At 48.3% G+C, this 23409-nt stretch overlaps 5 protein-coding genes across 6 annotated transcripts; 3 read left to right on the forward strand and 2 right to left on the reverse strand.

Annotated features, from left to right (window-relative positions):
* Positions 1 to 304: 304 nt before the first annotated feature.
* LOC128303725 (transcription factor 25) lies at positions 305 to 3966 on the reverse strand. 2 transcript variants are annotated; one of them, XM_053040779.1, is made up of 5 exons: positions 3238 to 3966; positions 2634 to 3091; positions 1123 to 2172; positions 893 to 1045; positions 305 to 824 (listed from the first exon to the last, which is right to left on the reverse strand). In XM_053040779.1, the coding sequence occupies exons 1-5, from the start codon at positions 3400 to 3402 to the stop codon at positions 422 to 424; spliced, it is 2229 nt and encodes a 742-aa protein (XP_052896739.1). In that variant the 5' UTR covers positions 3403 to 3966; the 3' UTR covers positions 305 to 421. The 2 variants fall into 2 exon arrangements, with proteins under 2 accessions (XP_052896739.1, XP_052896738.1); XM_053040778.1 differs by having other exon boundaries at positions 305 to 827.
* A 340-nt stretch (positions 3967 to 4306) lies between these two features.
* Positions 4307 to 6218, forward strand: LOC128303702 (nedd8-activating enzyme E1 regulatory subunit). The gene is made up of 3 exons (XM_053040751.1): positions 4307 to 4467; positions 4551 to 5355; positions 5429 to 6218. Exons 1-3 carry the CDS (start codon positions 4400 to 4402, stop codon positions 6125 to 6127), a joined length of 1572 nt encoding a protein of 523 aa, XP_052896711.1. The 5' UTR covers positions 4307 to 4399; the 3' UTR covers positions 6128 to 6218.
* Positions 6219 to 6462: 244 nt separating this feature from the next.
* LOC128301825 (syntaxin-7) lies at positions 6463 to 9510 on the forward strand. Its single transcript, XM_053038459.1, has 6 exons — positions 6463 to 6913; positions 7173 to 7287; positions 7347 to 7416; positions 7592 to 8006; positions 8081 to 8236; positions 8319 to 9510. The coding sequence occupies exons 2-6, from the start codon at positions 7173 to 7175 to the stop codon at positions 8406 to 8408; spliced, it is 846 nt and encodes a 281-aa protein (XP_052894419.1). The 5' UTR covers positions 6463 to 6913; the 3' UTR covers positions 8409 to 9510.
* A 384-nt stretch (positions 9511 to 9894) lies between these two features.
* LOC128303399 (queuine tRNA-ribosyltransferase accessory subunit 2) lies at positions 9895 to 11968 on the forward strand. Its single transcript, XM_053040338.1, has 3 exons — positions 9895 to 10018; positions 10087 to 11039; positions 11111 to 11968. Exons 1-3 carry the CDS (start codon positions 9902 to 9904, stop codon positions 11328 to 11330), a joined length of 1290 nt encoding a protein of 429 aa, XP_052896298.1. The 5' UTR covers positions 9895 to 9901; the 3' UTR covers positions 11331 to 11968.
* Positions 11969 to 12471: 503 nt separating this feature from the next.
* LOC128301866 (mucin-17) lies at positions 12472 to 23037 on the reverse strand. Its single transcript, XM_053038519.1, has 4 exons — positions 22618 to 23037; positions 15877 to 22543; positions 15645 to 15803; positions 12472 to 15570 (listed from the first exon to the last, which is right to left on the reverse strand). The coding sequence occupies exons 1-4, from the start codon at positions 22773 to 22775 to the stop codon at positions 15082 to 15084; spliced, it is 7473 nt and encodes a 2490-aa protein (XP_052894479.1). The 5' UTR covers positions 22776 to 23037; the 3' UTR covers positions 12472 to 15081.
* Positions 23038 to 23409: the final 372 nt, after the last annotated feature.

A 23409-nucleotide genomic window follows, 5' to 3' on the forward strand; every position in this document is an offset into this window, starting at 1 on the left:
GCGCAAATACATTAAATTATCCGTGTTCATCAACGTATGAACCGGTGCAAGGCGGCGAATCAAACATCAATAGCTTAACGCGTTTTGTAAAATTCGTTTCGAAACAGTATAAAGTACGCACTGTCTGGTAAGCGCTTACAAAGCTAATCCCACACGCAAAGCACGATTCTATCGTACCGGCGGGAGTCTGTAGGTTCATTTTTTTTCATCATTCAACAACACAATCGTAACCGAAACTCCGACAGTACACCTAACCGAAAGAGGGCAGCGATATATGAAACTATTCACTAATGACTAACTTTATCGGCCGTTGCCATTCCACAGCGCAATATTTATGTTTTGTAGATATATGAATAAGTTTTAGATTTTTGCAATTCAACAGTTTTTTTTTCGCGTTTGTCCGATGGAGGCGCTTGGTCGCTTACGCCAGAAAATCGTTCGGTTCGTCCTCTTCGCTGCTTTCCGCCTCGTCCACGTCCGCATCGTTCGGTCGCTCGAGCGCACGGATACCGGACAGGAACTCCCGCATCGCTTCCACGATCGTAACAAGCGTACTGCTGTATGCTGCCATGCTTCCAAGGTCCCAGTCAGGGGCACCGGTACCACCAGCGGCACCGCCACCAGCTGCACCAGCAGCGGCCCCGGCAGCGACAACACCAGCACCCGCAGCGGCACCTGCTGCGGCGTTATTAGCCTGTTGTGCCTGTTGAGCAGCAGCCGGTGGCGCGGGTTGTGCTTGAGCGTTGAAGTTAGGAAGCAGTGATTGAAAGAAGAGATGCAGCGGATCGTTCGACACTCGATTGTTGCTCGACGTCATAGTGGGTCTGCTGGACGAAACAAGAATACAGAACTTATAGTATAGCCATGATTTTGTATAAATAATCATACGCACTTGGAGTAGATGTTGATGGAATCCAGTGGCGGCAGCGGGTCGTACATCAACATTGGATCCGTTTCCTTCTTGATGAACTGAGCTAGCGGAACCTTTTCCTTAAAATCCGACAGCACAATATGACGGAGCACTTGCCGTGGTGGATTCGCGTACCTGTTATGATAAGAAAGCATTAAAAACACGCTGCAACAACACCTAATCAGTTGGAGAACAGTCATTCTGCTACCTACCTTTGACTCCGCTTGGTAGCATATTCAGCAATAACATCCTCTTTGGCATCCACTCGATCCAATACGGTATTCACATTGCGTTCCAACCAGGGCAACAGTTCCGCGTCGCGCCAGACCAACTTCGAACGGCAAACGTACAGCGACATCAGCTGCTGAAGCGCTACCAGTGCCTTGTTGTACGAGCCCGGTCCGAAATAGTTGTGGCCAGCAACTCTACTGTCCGCCTGTATCGACAGTTCATCCATCAGCGGACGCAGTACGCCGGGAAACATTAGCAGCGCGTATTGCAAAGCTTTGTCGGCTGCTTCGGGGCGCTTCAGATGGAAGAGTGCCATCGCGTACGAGTAAGCCATGTTGGGCAGCTGGGACAGATTGTTCGTGGCGTCCCATTCCTCGTACAACGTCACCAGCCACTCGTACTGCTTCGCCCGTATTGCATAGTAATCGACAATCAGGATCATGGCGAGGGGATCGTTAACCGGATCGAATGACAGTATCAACTTTGCTACCTCTAGCGCGGTCCGCGAACAGGCCCGTGACTCCAGATGCTGCGAGTGCTTAAAGAGTGTGATGAAGAGTGCCCGATTTTCCTGTCTCCGGTAATCCAATCGACAGTTGCCCTGCGTGAGACTAAACATTGTGTGAAACGACGACTCGAGCGCAAGCAGTGCGCGTTCGATCAGCTCGGAAGCCATCGCGTGGTCGTCGCTCATTTTGCACAGCTCGCTCAGCTGGATTAGCGAATCGACGTGGTACGGGTACTGGTTGATGATGTGAATAATGTTCTCCGAGTCCATGCTCTCGACGGCATCGAGAAACTTTTGCTGCACCAACCGGTATGAAGGGCTGTGCTCGAACGCGAAGTAGATCACGTTCTTATCGAAGATTGCTTTCGGACCGGTGGCGGATGTAGAGGTGCTCGGTTCCGGTGCCTGCACCAAGTTCATGTAGATGCCAGATTTGCCGACCGGTGGCCAGGAGTCTTTTGGGTTCACCAAATAGGTAGACTTTTGCAGCCTTGATGCACCACGGGCATTGCGTCGTTTATTCCTGAATGATAGAAATGCAAGAACGGACGTTATTAGAATCTAATGGGGAAATTTCATTCACCACACGCCACAAAAAAGGCAATTGTCAGGACATTTTAACGAATAACTCAGTTTGGCTAATTAATCAACATTGCGAAACGCCCAGAAAGAATTTAAAAAACACTAGTGAACTAAATAACTTCCGCTCTCCTAAAAGTACGCAATCATTCGCTCCTTGGGTGCATTCTCCAAAAACTGTGCAATATTTGCTGATAAATCCTTTTACGGTTGAGAAATACATGGTTACACAACTAAACCAATCCGTAACAACCTCACAGCTGATGACATCGACCCATCCACACTCAAACCCCACTGACAGTGAAGGGTTGAAATATCAACAAACAACAGCCTGTTGCGCCGGCTTTCGCACAGTGTATCGAGCCAGTGTTGCCAAGTATCAATCGACGCCTACTTTATACTCACTGTTGATCACCGACGACCTTGCTGCCGAACATGCGCTTCATCTCGTACTGTGGATTCAGATTTTTATGCTGCACATTCAGCAACGATTTGCCGGTCAGACCACCGGTTACGACCGTGCCCGCCGCCTTACCATCACTGGCACCCCCTTCACTGGTATGGTGATGGTGATGGTGATGATGATGATGATGGTGGTCCGAGGAATCGCGCGGGAAATTACCAAACAGTTTGTCCACCTCCTTCACCGTGCGCGTAAAATCGTCTTCGATGTCCGCATTGTCCTCGCTGCTGCGTCTCGCCGAGCTGGAGATGTATTTACCCGTCTTCTTCTTCTTCTTTTTCTTGCGCTTCTTTGCCTCGGCCAGATGCACACTGACCGGTCCGTCCGCGATGTCCTTTTCCGTCTCATCGTTATCGTCCTCCTTTACCTCGCTCTCGGATAGCGATTGTTGCTGGTTTAGCTGATAAAAGGGCCACGATGAAAGGATGCCATCGGGCAAATGTTGTCCAACGGTAATTAAAGATGCATTTTGGAGTTTGCGTGGAAGAAAAACAAAGGAAATTAAAATGCTATTCGTATCGGTATGCTTCTAATGCCGATTCGTACCAGATCGTATCGATTGATGTTGAGCTGCTTCTTGCTGTTGTTGCGGTTCTGACTGCTGGTGCTGTTGGTGTCGTAATCGGCATCGCCACCATCCGACACCTCATCGATCTGTTCCTTTATCTCCAGCTCATTGCCCTGCAGCTTGCGCAGAATGCGGTAGGACATCTTGCCGTCAACATGCAACACGCGGTTGCAGCACAACGTAGGCTGACTACGGTATGCACGGTTTTAACTCGCCTCGGATACAAATTCCGAAAACACGGGAGTGGATTTCACGAGGAAGAGGAGAAAGTATGTTTCAGGATGGGAAGGATTTTTTTTGGGCCACAAGCGCGTTGTTGACTTGGTTGCAAGGGCTCCACTGCACGGCCCAGATGATGCCGACGTCAGCGGTTGTACAACAGCACCAACAACAAATATGACGACACCAAACTGAGGCAGAGGTTGGCAATTCTGAATCCGATTCAATTCGCTAATCACAACACTGTCCCACTCGGTTGCGTCTTCACAAACAATTTTTTCGCTCGTCCAGAGGGAGAGTGCACACGGGGACCGTGTGCGTGGCTCTGTTTATGTGCACAAAGCAGAGTTATTAAGAACCAATGCACGGTTATGCAGTTCGGGTAAGCTGCGGACCACCAACTAATGCGTCTTTGCAATCGATGCACGAAAACATACGCACCAGCGGGGAGAGGCTACAATATTTTTGCACGATTCTTCTCTACCGAATTTGACTGCGCAGTCAGTATGATTTCTTCGTTCGGCGAGGAAAAGCTCTGGACAATGTCAAACACATTGCGCGAATTGTCAAATTGTGTGCAGCTTTTAACGAATGATTTAAAACGGACTTTTTTGGATGAAGAAAATTAATACAATTTTGTGAATAAAACAGTGTAAAAACGCCTCTTTTGGTAAGATTGTTAGGGTTAGCAAAAGATTTGCTGATTGAAGAAACAACCCCAACGAATAGTGCGACGTTTTTTCACCAGGTTTGTTTATTTTGACAAACCACCGCCAAAGCTCTGGCGAAGGTATTTTGACAGTAGAACTTAATTTTTGCACAACAAGAAAAGTAAATACCGGTTCTGTGGCCGCTGGAAACTTTGTGAATCTTGCGCGCGTTAGTGATTTGTTTTACGTAAAATATAGCCATATTCACACCATGTCCTCACCTGCACCGAAATCTCCCGAGATGTCAGACAAAAGCCGCAAATATGATAGACAAATCAGGTACGTATTGCGGTCGGTGTAGTTGAATTCCGCTTCTAGCAAAGCGTACTGAAGTACTTCACCTTTGATTTTTTCCCCGTCAGACTTTGGGGTGAACATGGTCAAACAGTGCTGGAAAATGCGCAAATCTGTCTGATCAATGCGACGGCCCTCGGTACCGAGATACTGAAGGGCATTGTGCTACCCGGCATCGGTGGTTTCACTATTGTGGACCATCGGCCCGTCACGGAGGAAGATGTCGGATGCAATTTTTTCCTCGATCTCGACGCAGTTGGCCAACCGAGAGCGAAACGATGCATGCAGCTGCTACAGGAACTGAATCCCGATGTCAACGGTGATTACGTTGACGAGCATGTGGAACAGCTGATCGATGGGCAGCCGGATTTTTTTCGCAGCTTTGACGTTGTAGTGGCAACCTCTATCAGCGAGCGAACTATCATGCGTTTGTCGAACGTACTGTGGGACCAGAATATTCCGCTAATCGTCGCACGGTCCGTAGGGTTTTACGGTGTCGCTAGGTTGCAGTTGCGTGAACATTGCGTCATCGAAACGCATCCGGACAACAAGCAGACCGATCTGCGGCTAGAGCACCCATTCGAGGAGCTGAAAAAACACATGCAGGAAACGGAAATTACGAACAAAGTTCCGTGGTTGGTGGTGCTGTACAAATTCTTACAAGAGTGGGTCACAACACATGACGGCCGCTATCCGACGACTTATCGGGAAAAATCCGAGCTTAGGGAACTGATCCGTTCAAAGATGGACGGAGAGCAAGAAAATTTCGAGGAGGCTGTTAAAGCGGTCAATTCAAGCTTTGGTGGTGGAAAACCGTCATCGTTCGTGCGCGAGATACTGGAAGACGATCGATGTGTTAATGTAAATACCGAGGTAACGAGCCGAGAGCAAACTGTAATCAAATATGTTTTATGAAACTCTCGATATGTTTCCTCCCTTCTTGCAGAGCAATGCTTTCTGGATTATGGCACGTGCGCTGAAAGACTTCGTCGACAATGAGGGAAACGGTTTGCTGCCAGTTCCCGGTGTTCTGCCCGATATGACAGCCGATACGAACTCGTACATTAGCTTGCAAACGGTGTACCGCAACCAGGCAGCACACGATGCAGAGATTGTGTTTCGTCGCTCACGTCAACTGTTGAAGGAGCTGAACAAACCGAACGATCTGATCACCGACAAAGACGTTCGGCTGTTTTGTCGCGAAGCGGCTAACATTGCGGTCATACGAGGTACAAAGATTACGGACGAGTTCGACAAGGGCTACCACCGTTCGTCGCACATCGCTAGCGTGCTGGAAACGCCCAACTCACTGATGGGTCATTACATTGTGCTGCGCGCGTTGGACCGATTTCAGGCGGACTATGGTTGTTTGCCGGGCGAGAGCGAAGCGGAATCCGACACGACCGGCATGAAGAGCATTGCGGCAAAGATGCTAAGCGAATGGGGCATCGGTACGCCGCTGAGCGACGATTTGGCATATGAAATATGTCGATATGGTGGCGCAGAAATACATAGCATTTCTGCTTACCTCGGTGGTTGCATTGCGCACGAGCTGATTAAGCTAGTGACGCGACAGTATCGGCCGTTCGATAATACTTTCATCTATGATGGTTCAACCTCACAGACGGAAACCTATAAACTATAATTCATTAGCGTTAATTGTGCGTTTAAGTTCAAACTAACTCACACAGTTCATATTTACAAGTCGGATATGTTTCACTCTAGATCTGTCAAAAATAAAGCAATTTCCCCCGCAAAGTGAATCTTATTACATATTATTATAGTGCTACGATAAAGAAACGTATCCAATAGAAGGCCACATCCTTGCTGGTTTTTGGAAATCCTTTCAACCGGCTGGAGGCGACAAGGCAGATAAAACGAAACGCCGTTTAAACTGAACTTTTGAACACCGTGCAATAGACGAACGATCCTGACAAGTCGAACTGTCAATCTGGATGCATTTGCAGAAAGTTTCTTTCCCCCAGAGGCGAACGGTAGGCGGAAGAGATTAGTGTGTTGTTATTTCGACGTAATCTTAGCAATTCTTCGCTAAATAAAGCTTCCAAATATACGACCAGGGTGTTGAGGGAAGAACAGAACACGGTAAAAGTGTAGAAGCGATCCAAAGGGAACGGTTTAACGGTGTAGTGCTAGTGTTACTATAGAACCATCCGAAGTTCCCCCAAAGTCGCTCAGAATCCGTAGCTTTCACTTGGAACAGAACCAACACAATGACTCAGTGTGTGCTAGATGCCTAATATTCATTCCCGAACATATTATCGACATTAAAGGCATACTAAAGCATACGTTTGTAATCCCCGTTCGAAACCATCTGGAAAGGGGCGGATTCTAACTCTCGAACCGGAATCGACGGCGTTGCAGAAGAGGCAAACGAAAATAGCAAAACATTGTGAGACAAGTGAAAACGAAGGTAAGCAGGTGGAAACCAGGTGTTGGTGCAGGCAAGCTTATCGGATGTGATTCACAGCCACGCTGACGCTTTTGTTGCAATAATCGAATTATCGTTCTATGGTTGCTACGACATGTAACAATATTGACGTACGAACGACCGTTTACTTAACGTGTTGCCCTGCTTTGTTGCTTCGGGCCGGAGTTTAGGGCCCTTTATTGGACTCTCCATTTAGCAAAACAAATTACATCAGACTGATTGGATTTGTTTGCAATTCCAGATGAGTTACGCATCATTCGACAATAATGCCACCACGGGCAACATTACCAATGAGGCGGATTTCCAGAAAACGGCCCAAATCGTGGTGGCCAGCATCCAGAAGATCCTGCAAAATGGTAGCTATAGATCGTAACAATTTTTCAGTAGTTGAAGCTTATGGTTCTTTTTTCTACAGTTTCATCTATGCAACGGATGGTCAACCAGTTCGGCACGGCACAGGATTCACCGGAGCTCAAACAACAGCTGTAAGTGTGTTGTCTTATAGCGCCATTAAGCACATCTCGATCGTATCTTATCTCGATGGTTGAAAAACAAAGCGCGTTACACGACATTTTGATACGCAATACGCTATTTTGCATGTTGTCTTGCTGCAAATAAGTTTAATTTCGTGTTTAACACGTTATTTCCTTCTTTCATTAGCCATCAAATACGATCCTATACACAGCAATTGATAAACGACACGACGAACCAGTTGAATGATTTGGTTAATTGCAAGGAACGTCACTTGAAGATCCAGCGTGACCGACTGGTGGATGAATTTTCGAGCGCCCTGAACGCCTTTCAGGCGGTACAGCGGAAGACGGTCGATCTGGAGAAGAATGCCATCCGGCAGGCGAGGCAAGCGAGTGGGGCTGCAATGGCCCTGAACAAACCGCCCGGTTCGCATCATTCGAGCATGGGCTCGAACTATAACAACACGTCCAACAGTGGTGGTGGATCGATGTTCGAGGATAACTTCATTACCGGTTCCCGGGGTCAAACGCAGGAACAGTTGCAAGAGGAGATCGATCTACAGGCGCTAGAGGATCAAGAACGAACCATCCGTGAGCTGGAGGTAAGATGCAAGGGTGTAAGCCAAAAGCGAGACGAATGAGTGCGCTTAACACATTTCCATTCCTGTTTTTGTAGGAGAATATTGTTAGTGTTAATGAAATTTACAAAAAGCTCGGCGCACTGGTGTACGAACAAAGCCACCAGGTGGATTCGATTGAAGCGTCGGTTGAGCAGACGAGTGTCTTCGTATCGGAAGGTGTGCAGCAGCTGAAACAGGCCAGCCATTATCAGGTAGGTGGTTAATTGGGGGAACCAAAGGGAACAGAAAAACATACGTTCAGTTACACTTTCTTTTCTTTCTCGTTTCCGGTAGAATAAAGCGCGCAAGAAGAAGCTCATTCTTGCGCTGATAGCAGCCGCAATACTAGCGTTCATAATTCTCATCATTGTTCTAAAACGCTAATGATGGCGACGTAACAAGGAAAGGAAAAACAAAATATGGCGAGAATCTACGTTATACATACATATATAGAACAAAGCACGGTTACAAAGAAGCGATATGGAAGGACGTCACAAAATCCAAAGCTCTAGAGCAAATGTGCAATGTGTTTTGTGTTTAAATTATTTAAATTATCTTTTTGTAGCCTGTTCCCATTCAAACAGTCAATCATTCGTCACTCAGCCATCCAACACGCACGCACGTCGTATTGGTTGCCCTTCATTTCATTTTCTGCGCGCTGCGATAGGAACGATTACGATTGTAGTAGTAATAGGAAAACTAACTTGGTTAGAAGCAAAAAATCACTTCCAACCACCACCATCCCCTTTAACAAGCATTCCATTTCGCGGATTGAACGGAAGGCAGAATGCTGTGAACGAATGATGGGCCATTTAAATGACTAAACCCCGATTTGGTGCGTTGATTGTAAGAATGTTTTGCAGAACCGCATTGCGCACGATTAAATGATAATTATTATGCTCTATTCTTTTGATGCTTACTCTGAAAAATATATATATTCTTGTATATGTATAGTTTACAGCAGAGCTGGTGCATGCACCTAGTCTTTTCCAATCATTTGCTTTTACTGTAACAAACCAACAAATTATATTAGTATTACGCCCTGTTTGTTTCATTTCTTGTGTATGCTACGATCTAATTTCTTCTTAGTCACACAGTAACATGCGAATGGACTAGTTGACTAGGAATCGGTCCCCTTGCATTCGGAAGGATAACATGGAAAACATTGCATTACAACGTGGACATACATTATAATGGCGAAAAACCCAAGCACACAGGTTGAAACGTTAAGTAATTTCGACTGTGATACAGCGGCAACACAACAGGCGTGATGCGTTTGGGATAATTTAGAAAGAAAATAATATAAGAAAGTAGAACAACAGAAGAACACACATCCAAAGCTACAAGGCGATATGGAGCAACAGGCGTTCGTCATTTGTTTTTCTCAGAGCTTTTATTAATTTTATTTTTAAACTCATAAAATGTGGCACACTTATAGGAAGACAATGCAAAGCTAATCAATAAATGGTACATGTTCTTCTCAGCAGTAACGTTGAATCTCGTTTTAATTTTACTAAATAGCTACTAAAAAGGGGCTCCTCAAATGCAGCTGGGAGATAGGAGATTTCATCCTTGGCAGACAACGAACATACCAGACAGCAGAAAAAATTTGGAAACCGGACAAAGAAATTCATGGTGTGAAAACTCGAGATTAACAGGACCCAACGCCAATTCCAGCTGGTTGGTGTCCCTGCATCTATCTCATTACATGCCCAGCCTTATTTCGTACGGCTGTTAGCTCATGTTCGTTGATCAACCGTTTTTCCACGAGAAACATCTGTTGCTCTCTCAAGGGTTAATACCAACCCGTCTGTCAAAGCGGCTCGTAAATAAACACGCCGGGAAATAACATATTTTGCTCGCACGTTGTTTACAGCATGAAATTCACCCTAAGCACCATCACCAAATGTTCTGGCCGGTTGGGCGTTTTGGGCGGCTTGGACCGATTGCCCGATCTGTCCCTCTCGACGCCGGCAATTATATTTCACACAAAGGTAAGCATCGCTTTGAAGCGCACCCTTCGATAAGCTCCCTTTTTGATCTTGTGTTGTGTGTTTTGCAGGGTGGCAGCATACCGCACCTAAGCAAAGAAGCCCTGCAGCATGTGTGCCATGAACCGACCTTTTTGCATCTCAGCATTTCCAGCACGCTTCACATGCAAGACGCGATCCAAGCAAGCCGCATGACGATTGCAGAATTTATCGCACAAAACAACAGTGCCACGCTGCTTTTTCCTCGCGATCCAAGCGAAATTCCTATCCCGGGTGTGCCGGAGAAGGAACTGGTGCCAGTGTACACGCGTAACGGGCGTAGAAACATTAGCTTGGAACAATACATGACGCTGGTTGAATCGTTCCGACCCGATGCGTACGTGCCGATGTACGATGGCGACACGGACATGCATAGTTCGAAGAAGCGTGAACAGAAGTCACTCGATCGCACGGAAAAGTTTGTGGAGCAATGTCTCGAATGGCACCGTAAATCGGACACGTTACATTCCTGCTCCATTATCGGTCCCGTTGTCGGAGGGTATAATGAAAATTTGCGTGAAAAATCGATCGAATGGCTGAAAAAATCGGATGAACTGTTTGCTGGATACTTAATCGATGGATTGCACCTGAACGGCCCATCGGTGGCGCGAATGGATGGAACGACCATGCTACCGATCGTTACCAACGTTTGCAAACAGCTACCGGAGGGGAAGGTTCGCTTTTGCTTTGGTTCGTACGATCCATTGCTTGTGCTCGAGATGGTTGCGGCCGGAGTGGACATTTTTGACACGAGCTACGTCTATCTGAAGGCGGCCCAGGAACATCGTGCCTTGGTGTTTTCGTTCGATGTCACCTCTACTGAGCAGCATACGACCGAATTGGACACCACCGATAAACGATGGGCGGAAGACTTTGCCCCCCTGATGGCCGGTTGCCGGTGCTACACGTGCCAGAAACATTCCCGCGCGTATGTGCACCATCTGTACAATACGCGTGAAATGCTTGGTCCTATTCTACTTATGCTGTACGTTGTGGGGCTCTTCAGGGACAGAATCTACTACCGCACATGTTTCACCACGTGTTCTTTCTTTGTAGGCATAATCTGCACCATTACATCGAGTATTTCAAAACGATCCGGGAGCACGTGCGAAACGATACCCTACCAGAATTGAAGAAGCACTTGGCCGGACAGGAAACTCTCCCTCCATATGAACCATCGAAGGAGGAAAAAATTCTAACACCAGCAGCGCAGAAAGATATCGTCGAGGTAGCAGAGGGATCACTCGACAAACAGAACAAAAAGCAACGTGCGTAAAGTGATAACAACCGTGAAATTGGTTTACCGTTCAATGTTGCATACTAAGATAATAACAACTAACGTCTCTACTAGAAACCAAAGCCTTCCTTTCATTAGAACACTTATTTACCAGGATCTTTACATACAGAATCCCGCGAAGAAAATCAAACTTCTACGCAAAATTGGCGAGTGGCACGCATCGCGACCATGTTGAGCAAATAGCACAGTTGCATACCTGATGATACAAGGTGGGAGGTTGCGTCACCTATGAATAAACAACGGTTTCATATTTGTACATCTGGAACTCAATGCACGACAAGTGTAGACACCACTCTTTCAGGACGTGATCTAATACAGCTGCAACTCGTCATCTCAATAGGGGAAAACTAGCAAGTTATACATTATTGGGAATGGCCCATGGAGCAGGAAACGCACAGAAGAAAGAAATATAACAATCAGAAGGAACCGTTTGAAATCGAACCTGGGACTGAGAAGTAATCGTTGTCTTTGCTATTGTTCTACTGTACGGTTTCACGTCGGCGTGCTTCGACAACAGGCAGCGGCGGATCAAACGGTAGACGAAGTAGGCGGTCGCCTAGGGCCTCGCCGTGTTGGGGGCCCAAATTTGTGATTTAATTTATAGCACAAAATCTATTAAAAAGGTAAATAATTGATCGAAAATATCCTTGGGTATATCGAAAGATCCAGATGAAATTTTTCCGAGGTCCTGTCTTGTGCAGACCGGCTGCGCTACCAATACACCATCTGGCCGCCCCGTGAACCCTTATATGCCCTTTTACTTCAACCTATTTATGTATTTCTAGGATGGGATTTTTGACCTCAACATTCACATCAATCAGGAAGTACATCAAGAAGCAGAGTATCAGTTGACGATGACATTCTTAAGGTAGCAGAGAAGTCGGGAGGACTATCTACGTTCCGGGGAATCATCCATATTATAGGCTACCCTAAATTTCAATTCCATACGATCCAAAATCCAATTCCGAGATCCGACTACAACATGTGACAATATCAGGTTAAGACGTTTTAGGCAGAAGGATTCACGAGTGTGGTGAGGTAAACATCCTAAAAAAAGTAAACCTCAATCAATTAGTGGAATAAGTGAATACACTGCGATCGACCATTGTTTTTAGGGAATATTTATTACTAAACATATATTGAACTCTTTTTATAAGTGGCTGTATGTGTGTGTATGTGTTTGGTTCTCTTTTTCCTTAACCAATTAACCAAATTTGTTGTGCAGGTTCTTTTCCCCACCTAAATAGGCTTTGCCTCCAAAGCAACCTTCCTTTTCGCTTCCCCGCTGCCAAAGTGGCCATCGGAGTGGATTTAAATTTGCAGTAAATAGTTCATTTTGATGTTTCTCTCTGTTTCCGTGTTTGAATGTGTGTGTGTGTATGTTTTTTTTAAATCCTAAACTCTGTCTATGCCACAAATCAAACATTCACTTTGTCGTGCTATCTTTTCCGTAATATTTAAAGGATCTGCTTTATTCCACTGTTCCGTGGCGGTATTGGGTATATGTATATGCGTGCCGGGTTGTAAATGTATCACTAATTCGCCCAATTTTCACTGTATTATATGTACTATCTTTTCTAAAGCATTAGCAATTTCGTGTTACTCGTAACATGTAATCATTCCATATCGCAAACCGGCTTTTACTCATTTGCGGCTCTATATCCGACCCTTCCTTTGTGGCTTTACATTTTTATAAATTAATTCTTACATCTGCACGGATGTGATGGTTTCTTCTGTTTTATTCCCGTTTGCTGTTTTCATTTTAATTGCTAAATTTCAACCGACTAGTCTTCATATTGCGCCATTGTCTCACACGATTGCCATATTCTTCAGCAATGTATCCTTCAAGGCGAGGACACACACATATAACTACATCTCTATATATATGTACACACACACACACACGCGGAGACAAATATATGCACACTACACACAATTTACATTCGTAAAGAAAAATATATGCTGAGGGAAATGAAACATCCAGTGCAATCCAGTGCGTGAAACACGTGAAACACTGGCTCTACTTCTGCCTAAATGCCTAATGACGCTTCTCGTCTTTCACCTGTATGAGGCCGCCTACTGTCGAGAAGCGATATGAATTGGTTGGCATTGGTTTGCGCTAATGCATATAATATCTATTGTTACAGTGGTACACACTCGATCAACCAATGCGTATACTAAGGCCCAGACGTAGTTAGTGATCGCATGTATCGTTGCTGGCAATATCCTATTTTATAACATCTCGTAGCGCTACTGGCAACTATCGGGGAGACGATCGAGTAACATTCATTTAGAAGCCGGAGCTGTCTACTCGTTAGGATTTCGTTAGAAGGTTAGCCTAAGTAGCGTCTCTGTGTCGCAATGTGCAGTGCGCCGTGCAGTGTTTCTCCCTGTATATGCCAAGACTTTCCGCGAGTCTCCGGGCACTGACAGCTGTAGGCTCTGTTGGGAATGTGCTGTGTTGTTTTGAGGCTCTAGTATGTTGCATGATGATACATGTACAATTCTGTGTGTGTGTCGGGGATAGTTCTTCCGGGTATTGGGTACAGGAGTTCCTCTAGTAGGGCCACATTCCATGTCGTTCCCTTGCTTCCTCCCTAAACAGCCATTAATAATTTAATGCGCTACGATCGAAGAAGCGTTTCCATTGCCTAATTGCAATGTTTCGAGTGTCGTCGGGTGCCATTATTTCCTACCTACTATTTGCCCTTCGCCTAAAACACTCATGACTCCAATCCGTTATGCCTCCAATCTTATTGAAGCGCATAGTTAACATTGTTAAGGGTAGAGTTTGTTATAAGCCATTTGCTATATCTTCACCATCTTTACTATTCTACCAAAAACCGGCAATGAAACTCATTCCTCCGTTAAATTAAGGCTTAACTTAGCTTCATTTCCACACCTTGCATGTTACTGCTATTAACGAGCGATGGTGGTTTGGCCTCCCCTAATCGCTTTCCGCTTTTGAGCGACACTTGCAGCAGTCAACGCTGTGCATCATCGGTGTCGGTGAAAGAGTAAGCATTCATCCTGCATTCGTTTCTGGCAGTTCTCCATCATGCCATTACTAACATTCCCTGGAGAATGAGTGGTAACCTGCTGCTAACCATGTCAGCGCGACATACTCAACTGTGAGCAGTCCATAGAAGAAGAATCATATCCTCAGTTCATTGCAAGCTAGCCCAATGTGATTACAGAATTCATTTCTATTGCCTCGCGGATTATTTCTATGATTCCTACGCGTACATCCAGAGATAGTAAGCTTACCGATAGATCGTATGGATGCAAGTTAATACTGTCCCGTACAAAGTGAAATTACACAAAGGGCGACAGCCTCCGATTTAAATACTGTGCAAAAGGGGAAAAAAGGATGTTATATGTGTATGCTCTGTAACTAATACTCTGGTTCTGGTTTATGTTCCTGTGTCGTGATGTTTTCGTGTGTCCAGTATGAGATTGATATGCTCACATCGATGCGTTACAGGGAAGAAAAAATGTACACAAGAGATACAAACTAACTTTAAATAGAAACCTTTACCATTTGGAGCTTAGTTCGCATCCATCTTGGTTATCCCTAGCGAAAATGTCCTCATACTACCGTGAATTAATTGCCCGCTGAAGGGCACGCCATGACACACGCCAGCTTTCTTACCATAGTGCAGAACATAAGTAGTTGCTCGCACCGGAATAGATCGTTTTCATGCAGGGGAAAGGTTTGGATGGCTTAATCCTACTTCAACATCGTGGCCATTCCGGCATACTTGCTATGGCTGGGCGCTTGATAGGATGAAGAAGACTGGGACGATGTGGACGCTAGGTGCAGCGAAGACTTACCACGGCCACCGCCACCGCCAGCTCCGCCTCCCGCTCCGCCACCGCTACTGCCAGCGCTCGATTTCGACGATTTTTTATTGGCGATACGATCCTGTAGCTTTTTCAACAGCTCTTCGATGTCCTCCAGCGAGTAGGTGTACGCCAGTCGACAGTTTTTCGTCTGGAGGCCTCCGTCAGCTAAATGCTTCACGGCATGCTTCAGACAGTAGATGCGTTCCTCCTCATCTACCGTCGTATTGTCATCATCGTCATCGTCGATGTTACTCACTTTTACCTTTACCAGCGAAAGGTACAGATTCGCCCGGCATCGTTCACATTCGAACTCGTCCAGTGAGGCGCTCTTCTTTTTCGACTCGATTCGTTCCGTTTTTGTTACGCCTTGTTCCTGTGCATGGGTAAGAAAAGGATTTTTTTAAATAAACCAAGAGCACCACTGCCGTTTGTATCATCTCCCTTTACCTTCAGTGTTTGTCGATGCTGTTTCTCCTTCTCGTAAATATCGACGATCATCGGATACGCTTGTACGAGCGTATCATGGTTGCTGCGCTGATCGTTCGCAATTGCAAACAGCAGCTGCTCCACGGAGAACATCGTCGGTTCGCAGCTTTCTTGAATATCCTACAATAGAAGAGCATATTTTTCATTCGAAACACCCCGTTTACCATTATCGCTCGCCACATTGGCCACTCACCCTAAAATCTTCCTTGGCCGTATCGAGCCAGCTGTTGGTAGCGAAGTAGACACTCTCCGACACCGCGTATCCAGTGCACAAGCTCGACGTGTATGCGCGCGGGAACACCACCACAAACTGTCCCGGTTGCTGTTCGGTGCGGCACAGGGAAACGCTCCGATCGGTCAGCATGTGCGGTGGTACCATCGCTGTGTCGCAGGGCAACCAGATCGTTTTGTTCTGGCAGTGCGTTGGCACAAGCACCGTCAGCGCCGCACGGAAGTTTGCGTTCTGATCGTCCGGCACGCCGTACCAGATCTTGTTCGCACCCGTGTGCAAGTATTCGATCCAGGGCAACCCGTGCGGGTCACGATACCAGCAGCAGGCACTGAAAAGCATGCCCACGTGCAATGTGGGAATCGTGATGCCCATAACCGGTCCCAGCGAGCGTAAAATCGATCCACTGTTGTTCGTCAGTACCTTCAGATTCCAAGGGTGTTTCGCACAAGACGAACCCTTCACCTTCGGGCTCGGAAAGCCGTACCCGAACGCGCTCGAATCGATCGAACCGGAATGTACGCACACGTGGCTATCGCGGACGGCCACATGCCGCCAATATTCAGCCTCGATTTCTGCCACGTTCGGTTCACTGTTCCGGAACCACAGTGACATGGTGTTGCGTGCGATCCGGAAGAACTGGTTCAGAGGCATGCTGCGTCCCTTCACGATGCACTCCATCGAGCACTCGTCTTCGTCCTCCTCATCGTCCTCGTCGTTTGAATCATCCTCGTCGGAATCGCCACTGTTGCGGATCTCCGATCCAACGCCCTTGTCCGCGTTCCGGCGTGCCTTTGCCTCCCGTTTCGCCCAGTCAGCCTCGACCTCGTCGAACAGCTTCTGTCGTTCGGCCGGCGAGAGCGTATCGTACGGCAACAGATACTTGCAGTAGATGTCGTCCAGCTTCGAGACGCGATCGTGCGCCGCCTTCGGAATGCACATGTCCTCCGATACACGGGCCCACTTTTTCTTCTCAATTACCTCCTTGAGACCGCCGAGTTCCTGTACGGTATGATAAAGCCGTGGCAGATCCACCTCCATGCCACCGATCACCGGTGGTGACTGTAGGTTAATGCTTTGCGTGGCCAAATATTTCTTGATCGCAGCGTACTCTTTCGCGCTCGGTCCCCAACGGTGCAGCATCTTGTGCACGTACTGGTTGTACGCCATGAATCGCATATCGTCCGCAATGCGACATTCCGGCTTGAAGCTGGCCGGTGGTATGATGCGACAGATGCCGAACCGTGACGCGATCGGTGCAATCCGCTCGATGTACTCCAACGGATCGTGAAACTCCTTTTCGGTTGGTTTGAATACCGGTGCCTCGACCATCTGGGCCGGATCGTCACGACGCGGGAACACCGTATTGTTGTCCGGTTGAGGTGTTGACACCGCCTCACTACTAGCAGCACCACCTCCACGACCGGCCGTTCCGCCTTTTGCGGTTGCTTTCCCGGTCGGTTTCGAGCGCTGGGATGAAAGAGACGAGTTGGACGCGATACGCGAAAGACCGCGTGACATCGGTTCGGCACTGGCACGATCGTCCAGCGTCGGTGTGCGCGCATCCGTCGAGGGCGCTGGTTCCGGCTGGGTGGTAGACTTGAAGCGAGATTGCAGCAGTCCGATCGGAAGTAGTTTGGCTAGTCCCTCCTTGCTTAGTGCCGCGGCAGCACCTCCCTGTGCCGTCAGACTCTTTACCAGCTCCTGCACGTTCATCGAGTCCGGCAGCGTGGTTGGATTCGAACCCATCTCGGCCTTCGTGACCAGCTTCGCGTGCATTATGACGCGCTGGTTCGGACCGTCCGGACCTTCCGTGCCCAGCTTAACCGCAACACCCTGTATGAGCTGGTCGGCCGATTTGCCTGTGGAACTAGCACCCCCACCGGAGCCACCGCCACCCGCCGTCGGACCTTGCAGTGGAATGTAAAACGTTTGACCGCCACCACCGTCCGCCTCCGTATCACTCACCTCCTGCTTTACCTGTGCGTGTGCCTTATCCTCTTCCTTTTTCTCCACATTGCCCTCCCCGCCGGTGATTTCGTTCGGTTTTATCTTCTCGTCAGAATTGGCCACCGTTCCGCCAACATTGTTCGCTTTCGTCACCACCGGTGGCTTCTGGAAGGCGATCTTTTCGTCGGCCACTGGCGTTGTATCGCGCTTGTTGTTGCCACCCCCGACCGTGGGCTCATCCCGGGCGGATGAATTACACGATTCCCGTCGACCACTGCTGGCTGCACCACCATGCTGTCGGCGGAACGGTGTCGCCACGGGCATAAAATCTTCCTCCTTATCAAACGAATAAACGCTCGGTTCGTTTACTGGGGAAAAGGCGCCGAATTTGTTGCTCTGCGTGGAGGACGATCCTTGCGCACCGGCAGCGGCCTGTTTCGTGGAGCCTGACATCGAAGACACGTGCTGCCCGCTTGGTGTTGGCGGCGTTGCTACAGGTGGTTGCTTGACAGACAGTGCCTCTTGTTTGTAAACGGGCGTTCGACCTGTGACATTCCGATAGATTGGCTTCCGATCTCCCGATGTAGTGGGTGTTGTGGCCGTAGCACGTGGTGTCGATGTAGCCGGTGCTGTGGGTGTTTCTGCTTTCGATTTTCGTTGTTCCTTCGCTTCGCGCTGCTTATTGCTGGTTGGCGTTGGAACGCTGGACACTTCCTTCGTCGGTTGTCCCTCGCCAGCGCCCTTTGTCGGTGTGTCGCTTCCCTTGCCACCGCCCTTAGGTTTTGATTCTTGCGCCACCGAAGTGGTGGGTTCTTTTTGTGCCGGTTGCAAAGCGATATCTTTTTTCTCCACTCCGGTGGACACCGCTGTGGACACGGCTGGACCGCTCACCGGTGTACGATCGGCACTTTCCTCTTTACCTCGTCCATTGCCAACGGTGGGCGTGCTGAGTGGTGTGGACGTGGAAGCCATCATTCCAGCCCACCCGGAACAGGCGACCGCTGTTGAAGGTTGCGTCGTGGGTGTAGGCTGAGCAGCGGTAAAACCCGTTGACGGGGGCGGTGGTGTACGGGTGCCCGGTTCAACCACCTCCAAATCGTCATCCTTCAGATCATCCTCGATCGGTGACCACGATGATTCGCAGATCCATTTCTGGATCTGCTCATGTGTCATGTTGACCTTCGCCTTGCGGCGATCTCGCGGTGAAAGGGTGCCACCGAGCAGTGACTCCGTCAGGACGGGTGGCCCAAGCGGTGGTTTGTGCACGGAACCACACTTCCCAAGCGTACACTTCGTATCCAAGGGTCCGGAACTTTGCGCCAAGCTAACGCTCGCTATGCCGAAAATCTTTTCCGATTCCTCCTTGCTTGGAAGCAAGTTACCCAGCAGCGATGAATGGGTCCCGGTCGGTTTATCCATCGCATTCGGATCGGTGGATTTGTCGAAACCTTTAAGGAAATTAGACTCATCGAGTGGTAGCGTAAAGTCACCAGCTTTAGGCGCGCTTGCAGTAACTGTCCCCGTTGCTATCGTCAGCGCAGCGGATCGATTGAAAGGCAGAGCGGTTTCCGGCTGAGACGCGTTCAGCGCTGTCCCCGTGGGTGATTTATTCAAAGACAGGTAACCATCGGTTGCAATACTGTTCGCTGCTGCGCCGGAAGTGGTTCCAAGCGACGGTTTTATGGCACGGGTAAACGGAGCCTGCTGGTGCAGGTTCGTTGGCGTTGCTAGCTGCAGAAAGGATGACGATTGCGTCGGTATGACTGTCGGTATGTTCAACATTTGCGGTATCTTTATCGGGCTTTCGGCCGGTTCGACTGTGGTGGACAGCTGTGTATTGTCCAGCGATTTGTTTAATCTCGATACGTTCTGACCCTCCGATGTGGTGGGACTTTTTAGATGATCGGATGAAAGGACCGGAGATTCCACCGGACTGTTCAGCGCACTGTTCGTGGTCATTTTTGTGGGAGTTCTCGTTACGCTCCCAACAACCATACCAACACCCAATGTACCGTTTTGTTTAGCTGTACCGGTGGTTGGTGACAAATTAATGTTATTGGCGGTTGTTACCGATGCCGTTGTTCCTGTTCCCTTTTTTGGTACCGTTTGCTGCCGAACCGCTTCGTCACTCCTTGATAGCTTTTCGAGGCTTTCGTTTTTCTCGGGAGATGATTGTGCGTCTTCGGTTTTGGCCTCATTCGAGACGGGCGCTTTCTTTGCATTCCTACGTCCAGCGGGCAACTTGGCTGCGCTTGCCTTTGTTTTCGTTGGCTGTCTGCGCGTTTGTTGCTGTTTGCGCTGAAATTTACTAGCCAACGGTTCCTCGTCGGAATCACTGAAGCTTTTCTCCTTGATTTTAGTGTCTGCTTCCTCGTCCGGTTGCTGCTTGCCTGCATCATCCACCGAATCGGGCACTAATTTAGCTTCGTTCGTTGATTGGCCCTTCTTTTTCGCTTTACCGGCACCCTTGGGAGCAGTCCCGGATGATTGCTGCTTTGCGTCCCGTGACTTACTGACATTCGCTTTTAGCTCGTTCTCCATTCGCTCCAGCTTGCGCACATTCGGCAGCTCAAGACTGTCCAGTGACGATGCATCATCATCCGACTTGTCGTCGTGATTAAATTTTCTACCGATCAGCTCCATGTACAAGGTGGCCGCTTCCTTTGTTTTGCGCGATGGCCTCGATGTACTTAGCGATTCCACCGGTGTCGATGATGCCGTTTTCGGTTTCTTTTCCTCCACTTCCGGCGTTAGTGTGCCGTCTCGGGTTGTATCGATTGCGGGTGTTTCCCGTTTCTTTCGTCCACCCGCTGCCGGTTGCTTATGTTCGGCCGGTTCCACATTTTCCGATGAGAGCGGTTCATCATTCTTCAGCTCGCTGTTGGATTCCTCGTCTTTAGACGATTTAGCGACCTGCTGCTGTGGCTGAGGCGGTTCTTTCCGTTTTCGTCCGCGTTGTTGCTGCTGTTTGGGAAGTTCTTCCACCTTCTTCGCCGTACCTGTTTCGCGCAACTCGGACTTTCGCGAGCTTATGTCCGAACGGCGGCTTACGACGGACTCGGAGCGGCGTGTCTTTTTATCCGGAATTTCGTCCGGGTCCTTGTCGAGTGTGGCTGGTTCCGATTTGCGACTTCTACCGGAACGGGTCGTTTTACCGAGGTCGTTAGTGGCTACCGTATCTGACGAACGTTTCTCCGTGCCCGTGGCCCGCGATAAAGGTTCATCATCGTCGGATGAAAAATCAACTCGTTCCTGCTGCTTCCGTTTATCTTTCGCTGGTTTTATCGTTTCTGGTTTGGCTGCTGCTGGAGGCGGATTCCGCAGGGCGGATAACCTTGTCGTCCGCTTTTCTTTTCCTTCCGCATCGGAAACACGGACATCGGACGCGGGTTGTTGTTGCTGAGTGGGTGAATTCTTGGGGGGTTCTTTTACCGATTTCTTCGAACTCGCGGTGCTTGTACTGCGAGTTCCACTCGGTTTAGTAGCATATTCGACAAGCGAACTCGGCGAAGGTGTGCTTTTACCCACTTTGTTGGGCATTTTACTTTCAACTGGTTTCTCCGGCGATTCTTTGCTTGCGTCGTCATGAGCACTAGCAACTTTTGATGAATCACGCTTTGCATTCCGAGCAATTTTTATGGGCGATCCTTTGGCACTTTCAACAGCCGGACTTGAGGCGTGAGATGTTCCACCACTACGTAGACCACTTTTTCGTTTGCCAACGTTTGGTTCCTCCACGGAGGCTTTTTTGTCCTGCCTATTTTCTTCGTTTGGCCCATCCTTCGCTTCGTCTTCTGCTTTAACTTCATTCATCGTCTCATTTTCCGAGCCATTCGCCTCCTCTTCGTCATCTTGCTCTTTTCGAACCGGTTTCGACGGAACGCTTGAAGACCGTGTATTTATTGAAACATTGCCACGTCCACTCTGCCGCTGGCCATGTGTCGTTGCTCGCAGTTTAGCAACTCGCTGATCGTGATACTTTTTGCGTAGTGCCTCCATCTTATCCTGCGTACGCTTTCGATCGGATCGTGTCTCTACGGGAACCGGATGTTGTTCCGCACGTTTGCGTACAGCGAATGGGATGTACGTTGTAGCGGGAGTGGCTGTCCCTGACGTTGAAGTTAGCAGTTTTTCCTTGGTGACCGGTTCGTTTTGCACGGCTTTACTCGAAGTGGTACTGTCTTGCCTTTCTGGCGTTTGTTTTGGTTCGATTATCTTAGAGGAAGTGGAACAGGGTATCGCTGGACCGGGTGTTACGTTCGTCGATGAGGTTGTCTTTGATGGTGGTGATTTTAGCCTGGAACTACCCGAACCGCCAGGTGTGGAAGATAGTCTTCCCCCGGTGCTGCTGTTTCCCGCATTAGTAGACGCTCCGGAGTTGGATTTATTAAAAAAATCTAACGCAGGTGGCAATACCGGTGTTCCACGAAAGCACAGGAATGTAAGGAAATCTTCCGTGTTTGGTCGCATGTTGGGTAACAGTTCCGGTACTTGTGGGTTGGCTTCAGCGCCAGTCCCACTGCCAGGTACGGTAGGTGTTGTACCATTTCCCGTTCCAGAGTGTGATGCACGATTCTGTCCATCTTTGCCCGGTGTGGGAGGTGCAGAAGAATAGCTAAGATAGGACGAAGAAGCCGTTCCCTGTCCTTGAGCGAACTTCCTCTGTGCGTGCACTTTTGGGCTGAAAGAGAGGAAGAAAATTAGGATTCACTAGCATTATTTAAACAAATCGACAGTTAAATAGCAGGTACGTACCGTTTTGGAATTTCCGGTGGAGAAAGATCACGCTCTGCTGCTACGCTGGTGATGGGGCCGTTAGACCCGCTGCCGGATGATGGATTGGTGCTGCCGCCACCGGCTTGTGCAATGGCGGACACTTTACGCCGGCGTTTACCTTCCTTCGAAACGACCATTCTCAACGGCACTCGGTTGCCACCGTCGCGATCTACAAATAACCCGGCTGGCCGATTTGTTGTCCGGTACTGTTGCTGTGCTTACCAAGAAACCGAACGGCAACAGTGGCAGCAGCTAGCGCTTAGCTCTCTAAAGCGTAGCGCAACCGGAATGATGCTAATTTTACCGTTTTGCGGCATGTACGCGTCACAGCAGAAACACCACCAAACAATTTTCTCTTCGCAAAGGCCCTAGATTTAACATTGGTTTCATAGCTTTCCACCATTGACTCAGCATTTCCGATAAAGAAATATGGAAAAAATCAAAACCAACAGACCAACGCCAGACCAACGCATCAACGATGCAGCGGTACGGTGTCGGTGAGGAGATCCTTTTTTCTTCGCCCTTTTCCCTTCACTCACACACGCGCGCGGTACCCGTTTTTTGTTTCACGAACGATACGATTATATTATCACTGTAAAATGCGAATATCACGATAGAAGAAAAATTTGCGATCACGGATATTATTAGCAATTGTCTAGAACTCGGAAGAGAGGAAGCATCACAAAAGTGATATCCGAAGGGGAAATTCGCTATTCATTTGGCAAAGCGAGTCTAGTGTCGCTTACACTATCGAGCTGACGACGCGAGAAC

Source organism: Anopheles moucheti, chromosome 3 (assembly GCF_943734755.1).
Source record: "Anopheles moucheti chromosome 3, idAnoMoucSN_F20_07, whole genome shotgun sequence".
NCBI lineage: Eukaryota > Metazoa > Arthropoda > Insecta > Diptera > Culicidae > Anopheles > Anopheles moucheti.

Coding starts and splice junctions, on each gene's coding strand:
- LOC128303725 (XM_053040778.1), bottom strand. CDS start 3,402: ATGTCCTACCGCATTCTGCGCAAGCTGCAGGGCAATGAGCTGGAGATA. Junction 3,092..3,237: donor ACATCAATCGATACGATCTG/GTACGAATCGGC, acceptor CCCTTTTATCAG/CTAAACCAGCAACAATCGCT. Junction 1,046..1,122: donor GCTACCAAGCGGAGTCAAAG/GTAGGTAGCAGA, acceptor TTATCATAACAG/GTACGCGAATCCACCACGGC.
- LOC128303702 (XM_053040751.1), top strand. CDS start 4,400: ATGTCCTCACCTGCACCGAAATCTCCCGAGATGTCAGACAAAAGCCGC. Junction 4,468..4,550: donor AAATATGATAGACAAATCAG/GTACGTATTGCG, acceptor TTTCCCCGTCAG/ACTTTGGGGTGAACATGGTC. Junction 5,356..5,428: donor GTGTTAATGTAAATACCGAG/GTAACGAGCCGA, acceptor CCCTTCTTGCAG/AGCAATGCTTTCTGGATTAT.
- LOC128301825 (XM_053038459.1), top strand. CDS start 7,173: ATGAGTTACGCATCATTCGACAATAATGCCACCACGGGCAACATTACC. Junction 7,417..7,591: donor CCGGAGCTCAAACAACAGCT/GTAAGTGTGTTG, acceptor TTCTTTCATTAG/CCATCAAATACGATCCTATA. Junction 8,237..8,318: donor AACAGGCCAGCCATTATCAG/GTAGGTGGTTAA, acceptor CGTTTCCGGTAG/AATAAAGCGCGCAAGAAGAA.
- LOC128303399 (XM_053040338.1), top strand. CDS start 9,902: ATGAAATTCACCCTAAGCACCATCACCAAATGTTCTGGCCGGTTGGGC. Junction 10,019..10,086: donor CAATTATATTTCACACAAAG/GTAAGCATCGCT, acceptor TGTGTTTTGCAG/GGTGGCAGCATACCGCACCT. Junction 11,040..11,110: donor GGTCCTATTCTACTTATGCT/GTACGTTGTGGG, acceptor CTTTCTTTGTAG/GCATAATCTGCACCATTACA.
- LOC128301866 (XM_053038519.1), bottom strand. CDS start 22,775: ATGGTCGTTTCGAAGGAAGGTAAACGCCGGCGTAAAGTGTCCGCCATT. Junction 22,544..22,617: donor CCACCGGAAATTCCAAAACG/GTACGTACCTGC, acceptor CCTCTCTTTCAG/CCCAAAAGTGCACGCACAGA. Junction 15,571..15,644: donor AGCATCGACAAACACTGAAG/GTAAAGGGAGAT, acceptor ACCCATGCACAG/GAACAAGGCGTAACAAAAAC.